This window comes from Dendropsophus ebraccatus, unplaced genomic scaffold (assembly GCF_027789765.1).
Source record: "Dendropsophus ebraccatus isolate aDenEbr1 unplaced genomic scaffold, aDenEbr1.pat pat_scaffold_2026_ctg1, whole genome shotgun sequence".
Lineage (NCBI taxonomy): Eukaryota > Metazoa > Chordata > Amphibia > Anura > Hylidae > Dendropsophus > Dendropsophus ebraccatus.
Window position 1 is genome coordinate 4320 of NW_027209464.1, and position 18007 is coordinate 22326.

General features: G+C 44.1%; 1 protein-coding gene and 1 long non-coding RNA gene across 2 annotated transcripts; both read left to right on the plus strand.

The window, feature by feature from the left end:
- Positions 1-2554: 2554 nt before the first annotated feature.
- Positions 2555-5532, plus strand: LOC138775767 (uncharacterized). Its single transcript, XR_011360640.1, has 3 exons — positions 2555-2597; positions 3167-3202; positions 5494-5532. It is a non-coding gene; the product is annotated as an uncharacterized lncRNA (long non-coding RNA).
- A 1532-nt stretch (positions 5533-7064) lies between these two features.
- On the plus strand, positions 7065-17660 carry LOC138775766 (nucleolin-like; the record flags this gene model as incomplete). The annotated part of the gene is made up of 10 exons (XM_069956024.1): positions 7065-7177; positions 7333-7371; positions 7993-8034; positions 8572-8607; positions 11763-11801; positions 13197-13247; positions 13415-13462; positions 13728-13766; positions 14778-14819; positions 17622-17660. Coding segments are annotated over exons 1-10 (488 nt in total), but the record flags the coding sequence as incomplete, so codon positions are not given.
- Positions 17661-18007: the final 347 nt, after the last annotated feature.

Below are 18007 nucleotides of genomic sequence, written 5' to 3' on the forward strand. Positions count from 1 at the left end.
GGTAAGGAGGCGCAGGGGAGAAGCACGGAGGTGTGCGGGGAGAAGATGTATAATATGTGTGTGGGGCATATGGCACCACACCTGCCACGCTGTCAAAAGGAGCGCCCGCTGCCAGAGACTTTTGGAACGGGCAGTGCTGCAGCTCCTTCTCCCATCGGCCTACTGTGATCTTCCAGCATTGGCAGCATTGGCAGCATGGTAAAAGAGACGCTGCCTGTGCTGGATGTGTCAGGCAGCTGCTATCATGAATTATAGGCTGCAGGGGCAAGCGACCCAAGCAGTCGTCTCTGTACTATGCTGCCTGGCTGGAAGATCACGGAGACCGCGCGCTGCCGGGAGAGTAGCTTCTGGAACGGGTGACAGGTGTTAGGTTTGTTTTTCTTCTGGTGGGGAAGTGCGGGGACCGGGCTGGTGTCAATAGTAGGGCACTGCACAGAGGGGAGGGTCTGGATTGGGTGTACTATATGAGACACTATCAGGGCGTATTGGCTACTCTATGGGGCACTATTGGGGAATTAGATACTATATGAGGCACTATTGGGGCGTATTGCTACTATATGGGGGGTTATTAGATACTATATGGGGCACCATTGGGGGGTATTGGCTACTATATGGGGCAACCATTGGGGGGTATTGGCTACTATATGGGCCCATTGGTGGATATTGGATACTATATGGGCATTATGGGGGTATGGCTACTATATGTGGGCACTATTGGGGGGATTGGATACCATATGGGGCACTCTTGGGGCATTGGATACTATATGGGGCACTATTGGGGGTATTGGATACTATATCGGGCACTATTGGGGGTATTGGATACTATATGGGCACTAGTTACTATACCGGCGCTATGGGTGGGATAGATACTATACCAGGCACTATGGGGTATTGGCTACTATATGGGCGCACTGAGGGGATTGCTAATATATGGGCTGCGCTTTTCTGGTTGGCAGCCCCCTGCAGTGCAGTAGATGCACTTTGTACAGAATCAATGGCTTGCTTGGGCCTCACAGCGCTCCGATCTCCTGCTTGCAGTTTTAATGCGAAGCACCCCCCCGCTCTGCTTCAAACTGCGCAAGGTTATCACCGATTCTGTTTGCCATGTCTTCACGGCTGCGCTGTATGTCCCATATACGTCTGACATAGTCCTCTGCTAGACCCATGCAACAATAATTTCTTTAAACAGCAGACACCAACAGCTTAACCGTAAGCAATACTGCCTTATCCAGACAACACAGGGCTCTGTATTTCTTTCTCCACAGCAGCACAGTCTCTGTATGTTCTTTCTCCACAGCAGCACAGTCTCTGTATGTCTGAGAAAAACTGAATTTTCTCAGAAATGGATTGCCACAATCAGGTTTACATATCTCTCTTGTTCAGATATCTCACTTTCCTGTTTGTAATTGTATTTTTCAATAAGAAAAAAAAAACAATTGGCCAAGACAGATGTGCAAAGGTATAAGTAGAAATATGAGTGTAAAAAACTAGAAATACCTTGCGTTGAAAAAGATACTTTACACCTGTTCACAAACATAAGTGTGCCGGTTCACAAACAGACACCCAGCTAGAAAACAGTGGGGTCCTACTAGCCAGAGCTCAGATTCTGCAGATTATTGCTCCTTGTAAAAAGACAACGATCGACTGATTGGTTATTTTTGGTCCTGACCTACAAACATTGGCCGCCGACTGCGCATCACTACGTGTAATAATGATGCACGGCCCATGGCTGAGATGAATGTATAAAGAAAATAATAAAGTATATACATACCTCTGCCCCCGCCTCCCCGATGCTTCTGCCCGCTCCCCCATATTTTCCTGGCTTCTGCCCGCTGTCCGCAGCTGCCGGTGCAACTTCACAACCGTCTCTAGATTTCCACCGGCGGCTAAGGACAGCGGGCAGAAACAATGAAGATACTGGGGAGCAGTATGCAGTATGGATCCCGCTGTCTGCCCTCTCTGTGGAAAAGGTAGAGACAGCCCGGACCACATGGAAAAACATAGATATCATCCACATGGTCCTCGGGCGCCCCCCCACCTTCTCCACAGAGCGGACTGACAGCGGGATTACAAATCTGACCATTCTGCTTCATAGCCACACTAAATCAGCCCATCCCGTGTGTTTTTGGAAGAAATGCTGTGTGTGTAATCCTGGATGAGCACTGTAATAGTGCCCCCACCTACAACCTGTCCCATCCAAGCACATAGGTCAGATGGACACAGAAGGAGGTCTCATGCCTCAGCAATTACCAATGTCCTCTGCTTACTCTCTCTATTTCCTATTTCAGGCTGGACTGGATGACGGCGAGGTGAGTTTTGTCTATAATATCTCTATGTATCTATGTATCTCTACAATGTATACAAGCAGTTCTCTCTAAACTAATGGTTTTCTATTTTTTTTCTTTAGATGAAGAATCGGATTTCGGGTGAGTAAATCTAAACTGAAGATGTAAAACTTGTGTGACCCTATAATTCCTCCCCTATAGACCCCGATCATCACTGAGTCTCTAATGTGTTACTGGTTTTCACTATCTTCTCTATTCTATCACTAACAGGAGCGACATCGAGGACATTGAGGAGGATTCGGACGATTGGGAGTAAGTATCTCATAGTATCGTCTTAAACAACAAGCCTATAAAAATAACAGGTGTTAGGAGCTTTTTTTGTTGTTTTTTTAAGGGTAATTCAGCAAAAAAAAAAAAATCTTTCAAATCAACTGGTGTCAGAAAGTGCCAGAGATTTGTAATTTACTTCTATGAAAAAAAATAAATCTCCAATACTTATCAGCTGCTGGATGTCCTGCACGAAGTGGTGTATTCTTTCCAGTTTGACACAGTTGCTCTATGCTGCCATCTAAGTCTGGGACAGGAACTGCACTGTAGCAAATCCCCATAGAAAACCTTTCCTGCTTTTCAGACTGGAAAGAATACCACTTCCTGCAGGACATTCAGCAGCTGATAAGTAATGGAGGACTTGGGTTTTATATGGAAGTAAATTACAAATCTCTAAACCTCTGGCATTTTTCTGGCACCAGCTGGTTTGAATGAAAAAACTGTTTTGCTGAACAATCCTTTCTACTCCCTTCTTATTGGTGAAGTTCTGCCAGAAAACTGATGTCTCTAATGTGTGTTGGTTCTCACCATCTTCTCTATTCTATCACCAACAGCAGCGACGACATCGATGAGCGTCTGGAGGATTTGGAGTAAGTATCTCACAGTAAAATACATATAGTAATATAAATCAGTCACAGACATGTCCGCAGGGGATCACGTATCAAACAACAAACCTATGAAAAACAGCATTTTAATCTTTCAACTCAACAGGTGCTACAGAGTGCCAGAGATTTGTAATTTACTATAAATCTCAACTCTTCCAATACTTATCAGCTGCTGCATGCCCTGCAGAAGTGGTGTATTCTTTCCAGTCTGACACAGTGCTCTCTGATGCCACCTCTGTCCATGTCACGAACTGCCCAGAGCAGCAGCAAATCCCAAATAGAAAACCCCTCCTGCTCTCCAGACTGGAAAGAATACACCACATCATGCAGGACATACAGCAGCTGATAAGTAATGGAAGACTTAAAGAGGACCTGTCACCCCCCCGCCGGGGTGACAGGCTCCCCACCCCCAGATAGATCCCCTTATACTTACCTCAATGTCGCCGAGTCCCGCTGCCGGAGCGGTCCCGGGACGAGATATCCCGGTGAGAAGCCGGCAAGCGCGCTGTGGAGATGAGTCCAGCGTCCATAGAGAATGAATGGAGCCGGACTCATCTCTGCTGCGCGCGCACGGCTCCATCATTCTCTATGGACGCCGGACCCATCTCCACAGCGCGCGCGCCGGCTTCTCACCGGATATCTCCATCCCGGGACCGGCTCCGGCAGCGGGACTCGGCGACATGAGGTAAGTATAAGGGGATCTATCTGGGGTCGGGAGCCTGTCACCCCGGCGAGGGGGGTGACAGGTCTCCTTTAAGATTTTTTTCATAGATTACAAATCTCTGACATTTTCTGGCACCAGTTGATTTAAAAGAACTTTTTCTTTTATTTTTTAATGTTACATTACTTGCATTGTTTTCTAGCAAACCTTGCAGCATTTTGTTTGAATAAAGTGTTTTTCTTGGTCTGATTTTTATGGTGTTTTCCCCCATAGCAGAGCATGTGATTCATTGGTTTCCCTTTGAGGCTGGGTTTACACATGGCAGTTTTTTTGGAAAGCTGCTATTGCAGTTTTTAAGCCAAAACCAGAAGTGGATTCAAAGTAATGGGTACAATAAAGGAAGCGCTTATATGTCTCCGACCTGCCGGATCCACTCCTGGCTTTGGCTCAAAAATTCCAGTGGCGATTCCAAAAAACTACCTTGTGTGAAACCAACCTCAATCACATGAACTGTAAAGTAAAAAAACAAAACCTTTTTTTTCTTTACAACGAATATCATTGCATATCAACAATCAAAAATAAATATACAAAAATATAAATACCATCCATCCATTTGAAGACCCCACTCATCCCCCCCCCACACGTTTCCATATTTGTCCCCTCAAAAAGTCTATAAGTGTGTTGACTCAATTGTAAATAGAGTAATCCTTTGTGCTTTCGAAGGCGCTTTTTATCTGAAAATCCCAGAATGTGGTCCATCGTGCACTCCATATCTCGCCTGCATTGCTGAAAAGCCAATCAAAGTGCCTCGATGAGTTATGTGACTTAAGTGCCTAACTCCTTTGTTAATCCAAAATTGTCAATCTCTTATCTTTGTAAATTCGTGACATTTTGTATTCCCCCAGATTGGCCTAAACTCTAAACTGTTTTAATCTTACATAGGCGTTTGACCACTTTCCATGGTCTAGTGTACAATTTAACATAAGAAAAGAAACCTAAATTATCCCCCTTCAACTGCTCTCCTTCTAAACTTTCCAAGATATTTCCATTTGGGACAGCTTCTTGGAGGATATATCTGACTGTAGGGGAGAGGACGCCCCCGCATCAAGTCCTGTAACTTCATTGCTAGAAAATATAGCCGAAAGTCTGGCATGCTCAGCCCACTTCCCCTCTCTCTGTACAATAGCTGATATTTAATCCCCACTTTTCTCCTCCCCCATATCAGACTATTAATAAGAGCAAGTAGCCTTCTAAACCACCGATCCTGGATCCAGATTGGAGCCTCAACCTCAATCACATGAACTGTAAAGTAAAAAACTAAAACCTTAACAAAACCACAACACATATGTAAAGAATAGACGCCATACCTAGAGCACACACCAAGGTCCCAAAGTGACAAAAAACACCAAGTAGACAAAAATCATTGATTGTGGTGACTTTCACATCTCATCCCAAATACCCAGTACAGCGCATTTATAGTCAGATCATCTGGTCTAATAAATCTGGGCCAGTGGATTTCCAATGTACATGTTTCTATAAAACCTCCCCCAACATGCAGCACTTGGAGGACAGACTAATATCCCGTGCAATAATTTTTTTTATTATTATGTAATAGGTGGAAAATGGCCGTGATGGACGCCCCGTGGATTTTCAGGTAATTACACTTCATTAAAACAGCAGAAAAAAATCAAATAAATAATTTTTACAATAGTTTTCTCCCCAGCTTGTTTACATCTCTGCCGTGCCATAGACTCCATTCTATGGTCGGGTGGATTCCGCAGTCCACACGAACAATTGACTTGTCAATTCTTCGAGCGGATGGCGGAATCTGACCGACCATAGAACGGAGTCTATGGCACGGGTGGAGATGTGTTCCAGCGGCTGTGGCGTAATCCGAAGCGGGTTACTAGTAAGTAATTGAAGAGGAAAGTTTTCTGCTTAAAATTCATCTATTCACCTCTGGCAGAATAGGAACAGAATTCAAGCAGAATTCAAACCCCATTGAATTCTATAGGATTCCCCTGGAGGAATCGGCCCAAAAAATTGACATGTCAATTCTTTGTCGGATCCGGGCAGAAAATTCTGATTGAAAATTCTGCTGTGTGAATAACAGAGCGGAAATCCCGTTGAACACAATAGAACATTGCTCTATTCATATTTTATGGAAAGAATTTCAAGCGGAAATTTAGGGTGTGTTCACATTATGGAATCTGTACGGATAACCTGCCATGGAATACACTGCTCGCATCTCCTCCTGTTCCATTGAATCCATACTATGGTCTGGGGATTCCGCCATCCGCATTAAGAATTGACATGTCAATTCTTTGGGCAGATGTCGGAATCCGCCCGATTATAGATGGAGTCTATGGGACAGGTGGAGAGGCACACGGGCGCATCCTGCTTCAAATTCCTGGCCTATTCCTCAATGTGCAGATCCCCTTAAGGGGAAAACTGGCAGTGATGACAAGGGGTTAGTAAATATCCTGATGGATTTCATGTTCTTATTGAGAGGTCACAATAAATAACATTTTCTGAAAGTTTCAAATGGGACCAAGTAACAATCATCCTAACCAACCCGATGTTCTCTGTTACAGAGACGACAAGTACCCGCTCTACAGTTGGGTCCCGAGCCTGGAGACCATCGTGTAAGTATGAAGAGCAGCAGAGGTATAATCATCCATCTACATGATATCACAATATGAGTCCATTTATATCTGTGTTCCCCACCAAATACTCACATATGTATATTCACATATCCCCAAAACTATGGGGCAGATTTAACACACGATTTGGTTTCTGATCTATATACAGGGAGACTGACGAAGAAGAGGACGAGGCAGTGGACATCCCCTGGTGAGGGCTCAAAGAATCATATTTTCTATTTATTTTAACTGCATCTTCCCCTATAGACTCCGATCATCGTGAAGATGTCTGTAAATATCATTATTGTCTTTTATTAAAGGGTACTCCGGCGCGGGGGTATTTTTCAGATTCAGGCCGGGGAGGGGGTGGTTATGGATGGCGGAGGTCACTTACCTCCCCGATTCCAGCGCCAGGTCCCGGATCGCGCCGCCCTGTACACTTATTCCGCAGCCACTCCATGGTGTGAGCTGCCACATGAGACGTGACGTCTCCAAGCAGCTTACCCATTCATCGTCTGTAGCGGAGTTCCGCCTCGGCCGCTGAATGGGTAAGCTGCTTGGAGACGTCACGTCTCATGTGGCAGCTCACACCATTGAGCGGCCGCGGAACGAGTGTACAGGCGGCGCGATCCGGGACCTGGCGCTGGAATCGGGGAGGTAAGTGACCTCCGCCATCCATAACCACCCCCTCCCCGGCCGTATCTGAAAAATACCCCCGGGCCGGAGTACCCCTTTAATGACGTTCTGCTAGAAAACTGTTGTCTCTAATGTGTGTCTGGTTTTCACTATCTTCTCTGTTCTATCACTAACAGGAGCGAGGACGACACCGAGGAGGACACAGAGGATTGGGAGTAAGTATCTCATAGTCTCGTCTTAAACGACAAGCCTATGAAAATTACAGTGTTAGGAGTTTTTTTTTAAGGGGTAATTCAGCAAAAAATTCTTTCAAATCAGCTGGAGCCAGAAGTGCCAAAGATTTGTAATTCACTTCTGTTAAAACATTTCCAGTACTTCTCAGCAGCTGTAGGGTTCTGCAGGAAATGGTGTTTCTTTCCAGCTGTTGCTTTCTGACATCTAAGTCTGGGAAAGGAACTGCCCAGAGCGGTAGCAAATCCCCATAGAAAACCTCTCCTGCTTTCCAGAATAGAAAGAATACAACTTCCTGCAGGACATACAGCAGCTGAGAAGTAATGGAGGGCTTGAGATTCTTTAATGGAAGTAAATTACAAATCTCGTGCACTTTCTGGCACCAGCTGGTTTGAAAGAAAACTTTTTTGCTAAACTACCCCTTTAATTTTAAATTAGTTGTATTTTTTTCTCGCAAAATTTGTTGCATTTTATTTAAATGTAAAACTAAAAATGTAAAACTTGTGTGACCCTATAAATTCCTCCCCTATAGACACCAATCATTGCCAGGATGTCTCTAATGTGTGTCTGGTTTTTCACTATCTTCTCTATTCTATCACTAACAGGAGCATCATCGACGACATCGCGGAGGATTCGGACGATTGGGAGTAAGTATCTAAGTCTCGTCTTAAAAATTAGTGTAAGGAGATTTTTTATTTTTATTTTTTTAAAGGGGTAATTCAGCCAAAAAATTCTTTCAAATCAACTGTTGCCAGAAAGTGGCAGAGATTTGTAATTTACTTCTATTAAAAAAAAATCTCAAATACTTATCAGCTGCTGTATGTCCTGCCGGAAGTGGTGTATTCTTTACAGTCTGACACAGTTGCTCCCTGCTCCCACCTCTGTCTGCGACAGGAACTGCCCAGAGCAATAGCAAATCCCCAAATACAACCTCTCCTGCTGTCCAGACTGGAAAGAATACCACATCCTGCAGGACATTCAGCAGCTGAGAAGTAATGGAGGACTTGGGATTTTTTAATGGAAGTAAATTACAAATCTCTGGCACTTTCTGGCACCAGCTGGTTTGAAAGAAAAAAAAAATGTTTACTGAACTATTCTTTTCTTATTGGTGAAATTCTGCCAGAAAACTGATGTCTCTAATGTGTGTTTGGTTCTAACCATCTTCTCTATTCTATCACCAACAGCAGCGACGACATCGATGAGCGTCTGGAGGATTTGGAGTAAGTATCTCACAGTAACATACAGTATATTATAGTAATATAATCAGTCACAGACATGTCCGCAGGGGATCACGTGTTAAAAAAACAAACCTATGATAATCAGCATTTTAATCTTTCAAATCAACAGGTGCTACAGAGTGCCAGAGATTTGTAATTTACTTAAAAATCTCAACTCTTCCAGTATTTATCAGCTGCTGTATGTCCTGCAGGAAGTGGTGTATTCTTTCCAGTCTGACACAGTGCCCTCTGCTGCCACCTCTGTCCATGTCAGGAACTGTCCAGAGCAGGCAGCAAATCCCCATAGAAAACCCTCTCCTGCTCTCCAGACTGGAAAGAATACACCACATCATGCAGGACATACAGCAGCTGATAAGTAATGGCAGACTTGAGATTTTTTCATAGATTACAAATCTCTGGCATTTTCTGGCACCAGTTGATTTGATTTTTTTTTTCCCTTTTTTAATGTTACTTGTGTCTAGCAAACCATGTGTAACCGGTTGCTTTTGATAATAGTCGCAGAAGGCTATAACCACACAGATTTATAGAAAAAAGAAGAGATTTATTACAGAAAACAATACTTAGCTGCAGTTACAGATGGTACAGATGCAATGGTTGTTCTTCCACAATGAAACGGGGAGCCCCATTGTATATTATGGACTAATATACACCAATTTTGCGCGATGACAGGGGTGCTGGGCACCTTCCATCCATGGTCCCAGCTGAGGCTGACTAGAAGCTACATACCCCCGATCTTTATAGTAATTTGGGTGGGGGGTGATGTGCTTCCAGAAATGTCTATGTAGACCACTGATGACCATGAATGGAAGTTTCCAGGCCCTGTACATGTTTACCAAGCAAAATGTGGTTGTACAATTACAGCTACATGCATTTTGGCAATAACAACAACTGTGTCCTCCAATGTTGACATTCTACCTATTCCCATGCACTTAGCTAAATACAAACCAATCCCACTTACACAGCCAGCTAAGATAGATAGGATGGATGGATAGATAGAAGATAGATAGATACAAATAAGACATGAAAAACACTACATTCCTTCCTATCACATGAATAAGACACTTTAATATTCTGAAATAAACCCATACGGTTACACCTTGCAGAATTTTGTTTGAATAAAGTGTTTTTCTATGTGTCTGATTTTTGTGGTGTTTTTCCCCATAGCAGAGCATGTGATTCATTGGTTTCTCTTTGAGGCTGGGTTTACACATGGCAGTTTTCTTTGGAAAGCTGCCATTGCAGTTTTTGATCCAACACCAGAAGTGGATTTAAAGTAATGGGTACAATAAAGGAAGCGCTTATATGTCTCCGACCTGCCGGATCCACTCCTGGCTTTGGCTCAAAAATTACAGTGGTAGATTTCCAAAAAAACTGTCTTGTGTGAAACCAACCTCAATCACATGAACTGTAAAGTAAAAAAAACAAAAAATTAACAAAACACACAACACATATGTAAAGAAAAGACGCCCATACCTAGAGCACACACCAAGGTCCCAAAGTGACAAAAACACCATCCGGTGCTGCTCTTATTACACTGAGCGGAATCTGACGAATCAGGACCATTCAGTGGATTATTGCTCCGTGTAATAAAGAGCGATCGTGTCTTTTGGTCCTGATCTAAAATCATCAGTCGCCGACTGCACATCTCTACATGTAATAGTGATGTGCGGCTGACGGCTGATGACTATATATATAAAGTATATACATACCTGCCACACTCCCAGGTGCTTCTGCCTGCTCCTCAGTATCATCCTGTTAGCAGCAGCCAGTAATGATGCGTTTACACAGGCAGATTTATCTGACAGATTTTGGAAGCCAAAGCCAGAAACAGACCATAAACAGGGAACGGGTCATAAAGGAAAGACAGATTTCTCCTCTTTTCAAATCCATACCTGGCTTTGGCTTCCAAAATCTGTCAGATAAATCTGCCTGTGTAAACGCACCATAAGATACCGGGACTGGGTAGAAGCATTGGAGAACGTGGCAGGTATGTATATACTTTACATATTATTTTACACTAAAGGCAAGGGCTGCACGGACATCGATAACAATATATATATATATATATATATATATATATATATATACACAGGCCCTTGCTGCACGATTATCGAGCTGTGTAATAGGCTCAGTAAATCTAGCAGATTGGTGCTCATTTACATTGTCAATCAGGCCGTATAACATGGTGCTTTGCCTGAACTAAGGGCCCTATTCCAAGGGCCGAGCAGGGCACGATCAACGATGTAAATGAGCGCGTTTACTGGGCCTATTCCACAGCCCGATGATCGTTGAGCGAGGGCTGCAGGGACATGGTTACCGATGTCCTTGCAGCCCTTGCACCATACATTACCTGGTAGGACTTCTTTGCTCCGTCTTCCTCCCCGGGTCCTGCGCGCTCTAGCTTCAGAATGGTCTATCAGCTGACAGGCCACTCGGCGGTCCCGGCCTGTGATTGGCTGAGCGCTCTCACAGCTGACAGGCCATTCTGAAGCTGGAGCGCGCAGGACTCGGGGAGGAAGACGGAGTGGAGAAGTCCTGCCAGGTAATGTATGCTGTGCTTCTCAAATCATCGGTCGTTCGCGGCACACCGCTATTCCACCGTAGCGATGCGCGGTGGGAGACCGTTGATTTTTAGGTCTGGCCCTAAATAAACGATCAGCCGATGACACGATCATCGGCTAATCGTTTTCTCTATTCCACCGAGCGATAATCGGCGGAATCGGGCCCTAAGTCTCCTCTATCATCATGACTGACGGCCAAGCCAAAACAATCAGTCAAGTTGATAGGGGAAAGGCTGGGGGGGGGGCTAGGATTGGAGCGAGGGGAGCAGTGGCACCTTACAGGTTAAGCCACACAGGAGGGATCTGATGCCTAGCAACATCCCCTTGGGTATTTAAAAAAATGTCCATTGGTTTAATATAAAAAAGTAAGAAGACTTTTTTTTAAGGTGAACTCACATATTGTACTTTATACATAGTTTGACCAAGATTTTGTGCCTTTTTTGGTCTAATAAATCTGGGCCAGTGGATTTCCAATGTACATGTTTCTATAAAACCTCCCCCAACATGCAGCACTTGGAGGACAGACTAATATTCCCTTTATAATATGCAATTTATTTTTTTATTATTATGAAATAGGTGGAAGATGGCCGTGATGGACGCCCCGTGGATTTTCAGGTAATAACACTACATTAAAACAGCAAAAAAATCAAATAAATCATTTTTACAATAGTTTTCGCCCCGCTCGCACACATCTCTGCCCGTGCCATAGACTCCATTCTATGGTCGGGCGGATTCCGCCGTCCACCCAAAGAATTGACTTGTCAATTCTTCGGGTGGATGGCGGAATCTGACCGACCACAGAACAGAGTCTATGGCACGGGTGGAGATGCGTTCCAACGTGAGTGGCCTAATCCGAGGCGGGTTACTAGCGAGGAATTGAAGAGGAAAATTGTCTGCTTGAAATTCATCTATTCAGCTCTGGCAGAATAGGAGCAGAATTTGAGCAGAATTCAAGTGGAATTCCAGAAGAATTCAAACCCCATTGACTTCTATAGGATTCTCCTGGTGGAATCGGCTTAAAAAATTGCTATGTCAATTCTTTGCCTGAAGGTGGATCCACGGCAGAAATTCTGCTTGAAAATTCTGCTGTGTGAACAACAGAGCGGAAATCCCGATGAACACAATAGAACATTGCTCTATTCATATTTTATAGGAAGAATTTCAAGCGGAAATTTAGGGTGTGTTCACATTATGGAATCCGCACAGATAACCTGCCACAGATTCCACTGCTCGCATCTCCTCCTGTTCCATTGACTCCATTCTATGGTTGGGGGGATTCTGACATCCGCCCAAAGAATTGACATGTCAATTCTTTGGGCAGATGGCGGAATTTGCCCGACCATAGAATGGAGTCTAAGGGACAGGTGGAGAGGCGGAATCAACTGGAGATTATCCGCACGGATTCTGTAGTGTGAACGCACCGTAAGAGCGGATACCGCTTCAAATTCCTGGCCTATTTCTCAATGTGCACATCCCCTTAAAGGGAACCTGTCACCCCCCGTGCCGGGGTGACAGGCTCCCGACCCCCCGTTAGAACCCCCTATACTTACCTCATCCCGCCGGGTCCCGCTTCTGGATTCGGTCGGGTCCCGGAGATCTCAGCCGCTGCAGCCCGGCGCGCGCGCTGACAGATGAGTCCAACGCTCATAGAGAATGACGGAGCGCTGGACTCTCCTGTCATTCTCTATGGGTGTTGGACTCATCTCTCAGCGCGCGCGCCGGGCTGCAGCGGCTGAGATCTCCGGGACCCGACCGAATCCAGAAGCGGGACCCGGCGGGATGAGGTAAGTATAGGGGTCTCTAACGGGGGGGTCGGGAGCCTGTCACCCCGGTACGGGGGTTGACAGGTTCCCTTTAAGGGGAAAACTGGCAGTGACGACAAGGAGTTAATACATATCAGTGATGGAATTCATGTCATATCGGGATGGCCGCAATAAATAACATTTTCTGAAAGTTTCAAATGGGACCAAGTAACAATCATCCTAACCAACCCGATGTTCTCTGTTACAGAGACGACAAGTACCCGCTCTACAGTTGGGTCCCGAGCCTGGAGACCATCGTGTAAGTATGAAGAAGCAGCAGAGATATAATCATCCATCTACATGATATCACAATATGAGTCCATTTATATCTGTGTTCCCCACCAAATACTCACATCTGTATATTCACATATCCCCAAAACTATGGGGCAGATTTAACACACGAGCTGGTTTCTGATCTATATACAGTGAGACTGACGAAGACGAGGAAGATAACGCGGCTGCGGACATCCCCTGGTGAGGGCTCAAACCTTATAGTATTGTGAATACATGCTTATTTTTTAACCATCTTGTATAGAGAGAGGAGTGTGGGGAGGACAGGATAGGGGGCGCTCTAGTTAGACATAGAATCATATTTTTTTATTTATTTTAACTGCATCTTCCCCTATAGACTCCGATCATCGTGAAGATGTCTCTAAATATCATTATTGTCGTTCTGCCAGAAAACTGATGTCTCTAATGTGTCTGGTTTTCACTATCTTCTCTATTCTATCACTAACAGGAGCGAGGACGACACAGAGGAGGATTCGGAGGATTGGGAGTAAGTATCTCATAGTCTCGTCTTAAAAAACAAGCCTATGAAAATTACAGTGTTAGGAGTTTTTTTAAAGGGCTAATTCAGCAAAAAAATTCTTTCAAATCAGCTGAAGCCAGAAAGTGCCAAAGATTTGTAATTCACTTCTATTAAAAAAATTTCCTTCTCAGCAGCTGTAGGTTCTGCAGGAAATGGTGTATTCTTTCCAGTCTGTTGCTCTCTGACATCTAAGTCTGGGACAGGAACTGCCCAGAGCGGTAGCAAATCCCCATAGAAAACCTCTCCTGCTTTCCACAATAGAAAGACTACCACTTCCTGCAGGACATAAGAGAAACAGATCGCTGATCTCAGGGAGACCAGCCAAATGACAACACTGCCGGCTGCTAGTGAAAGCGCTCATTGCAGTGAAGTCCTAGGTGCATTACCCCCTGGGAAACATCAATATGAAAAAGAAGAGCCTGTGGAGCCTCAATGAAGAGTCTCAAAACACAGGACTAGCCAGATATCCCTCCGGGAAGGACCCAGCCAAGGGGCAGCTCCTGTTAGGAAACCACCAAAACCACCATATTAAGTGGGCCTATAAGTCAATGTAATGACAAGGGATAAACCAAGGCTAGGTAACCATCCACAGATAGCTGTTTGGGGTGTTGCCCCTCATCAATGTGGAGCAGGATTGCTGTACGTCCTACAGGACATACAGCAACTGAGAAGTAATGGAGGACTTGAGATTCTTTAATGGAAGTAAATTATAAATCTCTGGCACTTTCTGGCACCAGCTGGTTAGAAAGAAAAAAACTTTTTTGCTGAACTATCCCTTTAATTTTACATTAGTTGTATTTTTTCTAGCAAACTTTGTAGCCTTTTGTTTAAATGTAAAACTAAAAATGTAAAACTTGTGTGACCCTATAATTCCTCCCCTATAGACACCGATCACAGCGCGGATGCAGTTCTGCCAGAAAAATGATGCCTGTAATGTGTGTCTGGTTTTCACTATCTTCTTTATTTTATCACTAACAGCAGCGAGGAAGACACCGATGATGAAGATGAGGACGATTGGGAGTAAGTATCTCATAGTAAACAAGTGTTTGAATCTTTCTTGGGTAGTTCAGGAAAAAAACAAACTTTCAAATCAACTGGTGCCAAGGAGTGCGAGAGATTTGTAATTTACTTCTAATAAAAAAAAATCTCAACTCTTCCAGTACTTATCAGCTGCTGTATGTCCTGCAGGAAATGGTGTATTCTTTCCAGTCTGGCATAGTGCTCTCTGATGCCACCTCTGTCCATGTCAGGAACTGTCCAGAGCAGTAGCCAATCCCCATAGAAAACCCCCTCCTGCTCTCCAGGCTCGAAAGAAAACACCACTTCATGCAGGACATACAGCAGCTGATCAGTAATGGATTTTTTCATAAAATATAAATGTCTGGCATTTTCTGGCACCAGTTGATTTGAAAGAATTTTTTTTGCTAAACTACCCCTTTAATTTTACATTACTTGTATTGTTTTCTAGTAAACCTTACAGCATTTCGGTTAAATGATGTGTATTTCTTGTGTCTGATTTTGTGGTGTTTCCCCATAGCAGAGCATGTGATTCACTGGTTTCTTTTTAACGCTGGAATTACACATGCCAGTTTTTTTTTTGGAAAGCTGCCATTGCAGTTTTTAAGCCAAAACCAGAAATGGATTCAAAGTAATGGGTACAATAAAGGAAGCGCTTATATATCTCCTACCTGCCGGATCCACTCCTGGCTTTGGCTCAAAAATTACAGTGGAAGATTTCCAAAAAAAATGTCTTGTGTGAAACCAACCTCAATCACATGAACTGTAAAGTAAAAACCAAAAACTTTCACAAAACACACAACACATATGTAAAGAAAAGACGCCATACCTAGAGCACACACCAAGGTTCCAAAGTGACGAAAAACACCAAGTAGACAAAAGCATTGATGGCGGTGACTTTCCCATCTCATCCGGCTCCAGCATTTTTCTGCATATAAGAAAAGGGACGTTTTTGAGCCGGATACCAGAAGTAACAGCCTTGTAGACATACACACGGTGATATTCCCAGGCACTCATTTACAATTTGTCTCAACTAAATCTCCTCTATCATCATGACTGACGGCCAAGCCAAAACAATCAGTCACGTTCATAGGGGAAAGGCTGGGGGGGGGGGGGCTAGGAGAGAGGGAAGCAGTGGCACCTTACAGGTTAAGCCACACCTTTAAGACACTTACAGGTACACAGGAGGGATCTGAGGCCTAGTAATATCCCATTGGGTATTTTAAATAATGTCCATTGGTTTAACCTCTTAAGGACATAGGACGTATGCGTACGTCATATGTCCTCACTTGCACTTCAAAGCGGGGCCGCACGGCGGCCCCGCTTTGAAGTGCCGCGATCCCGGGTGCCGCGAGTAGCCCGGGACCGCTGCTATTAGCGGGCACGGTCTGATCGCCGTGCCCGCTAATTAGCTAATCGGAGGCAGCTGTCAAAGTTGACAGCTGCCTCCGATTACCGGAGGCAACGTTTCCCTGGGGTCTAGTGGGGGAGATCGCTCCTCCGGGACCTTGTCCCGGAGGAGCGATCTCCGTTACTGATGCCGGCCGGGGACGCGTCCAAGATGGCGCCGTCCTCGGCTCGGCACTCGTTCGTTTTCGGCTGCAGCAGCCGAAAGCAAACGAGTGCCGATCTCATGGATCTCTGCAGCATATCTATGCTGCAGAGATCTCAATGAGAGATCCAAGTGTATATACTAGAAGTCCCCCAGGGGGGCTTCTAGTATATGTGTAAAAAAAAAAAAAAAAGTGTTGTTAATAGTAAAAAGCCCCCTCCCCTAATAAAGGTCTGAATCACCCCCCTTTTCCCAGGTTTTAAATAAAAGTAAACAAATAAATAAATAAATAAACATGTTTGCTATCGCCGCGTGCGTAATCGCCCGAACTATTAATTAATCACATTCCTGATCTCGTACGGTAAACGGCGTCAGCGCAAAAAAATCCCAAAGTGCAAAATTGCGCATTTTTGGTCGCGTCAAATCCAGAAAAAATGTAATATAAAGCGATCAAAAAGTCGTATATGCGCAATCAAGGTACCGATAGAAAGATCACATCATGGCGCAAAAAATGACACCTCGCACAGCCCCATAGACCAAACGATAAAAGCGCTATAAGCCTGGGAATGGAGCGATTTTAAGGCACATATATTGGTTAACAACGGTTTGAATTTTTTACAGGCCATCAGATACAATATAAGTTATACATGTTATATATCGTTTTAATCGTAACGACTTGAGGAACATGCATAACAAGTCAGTTTTACCACAGGGCGAATGGCGTAAAAACACATTTCCCCCAAATAAAAGAAATGCGTTTTTTTTTTTCAATTTCACCACACTTTGAATTTTTTTTCTGGTTTCGCAGTGTACTTTATGCAAAAATTCAGCCTGTAATTGCAAAGTACAATTAGTGGCGCAAAAAATAAGGGGTCATGTGGGTTTCTAGGTGGAAAAATGCAAGTGCTATGACCTTTTAAACACAAGGAGGAAAAACCGAAAACGTAAAAACGAAAATCGGCCATGTCCTTAAAGGGTTAATATAAAAAAGTAAGAAGACTTTTTTTTTAAGGTGAACTCACATAATGTACATTAAACATAGTTTGACCAAGATTTTGTGCAAAATTTTCACAAAAATATTCCAACCCAAATGCCCAGTGCTAACAGCACATTTATAGTCAGATCATCTGGTCTAATAAATCTGGGCCAGTGGATTTCCAATGTACATGTTTCTATAAAACCTCCCCCAACATGCAGCACTTGGAGGACTGACATCCCCTTTATAATATGCAATTTTTTTTATCATGTAATAGGTGGAAGATGGACGTGATGGAGGCGCCGTGGATATTCAGGTAATTACACTACATGAAAACAGTAATAAAGTCAAATAAATCATTTTTACAGTATTTTTTTTTTTTTTACTTGTTATTTTACTTGCTTCACCCCATAAAAGCATAGAATAAACAGTGATCATATGTGGCCCAAAATGACATGTCAATTCTTCCGGCGGATGGTGGAATCCACCCGACCATAGAATGGAGTCTATGGCACAAACGGTGATGGGGGACGAGCTGCGGAATATGTGGTGGGATATGCGCATGGGTTCCGTAGTGTGAACGCACCTTAAGGCCATGGGCCACAGATGAACTTTCGGGCCGCAGTGTTCTGATGTGGGCACATCAGCGCGTGCCCACATCAG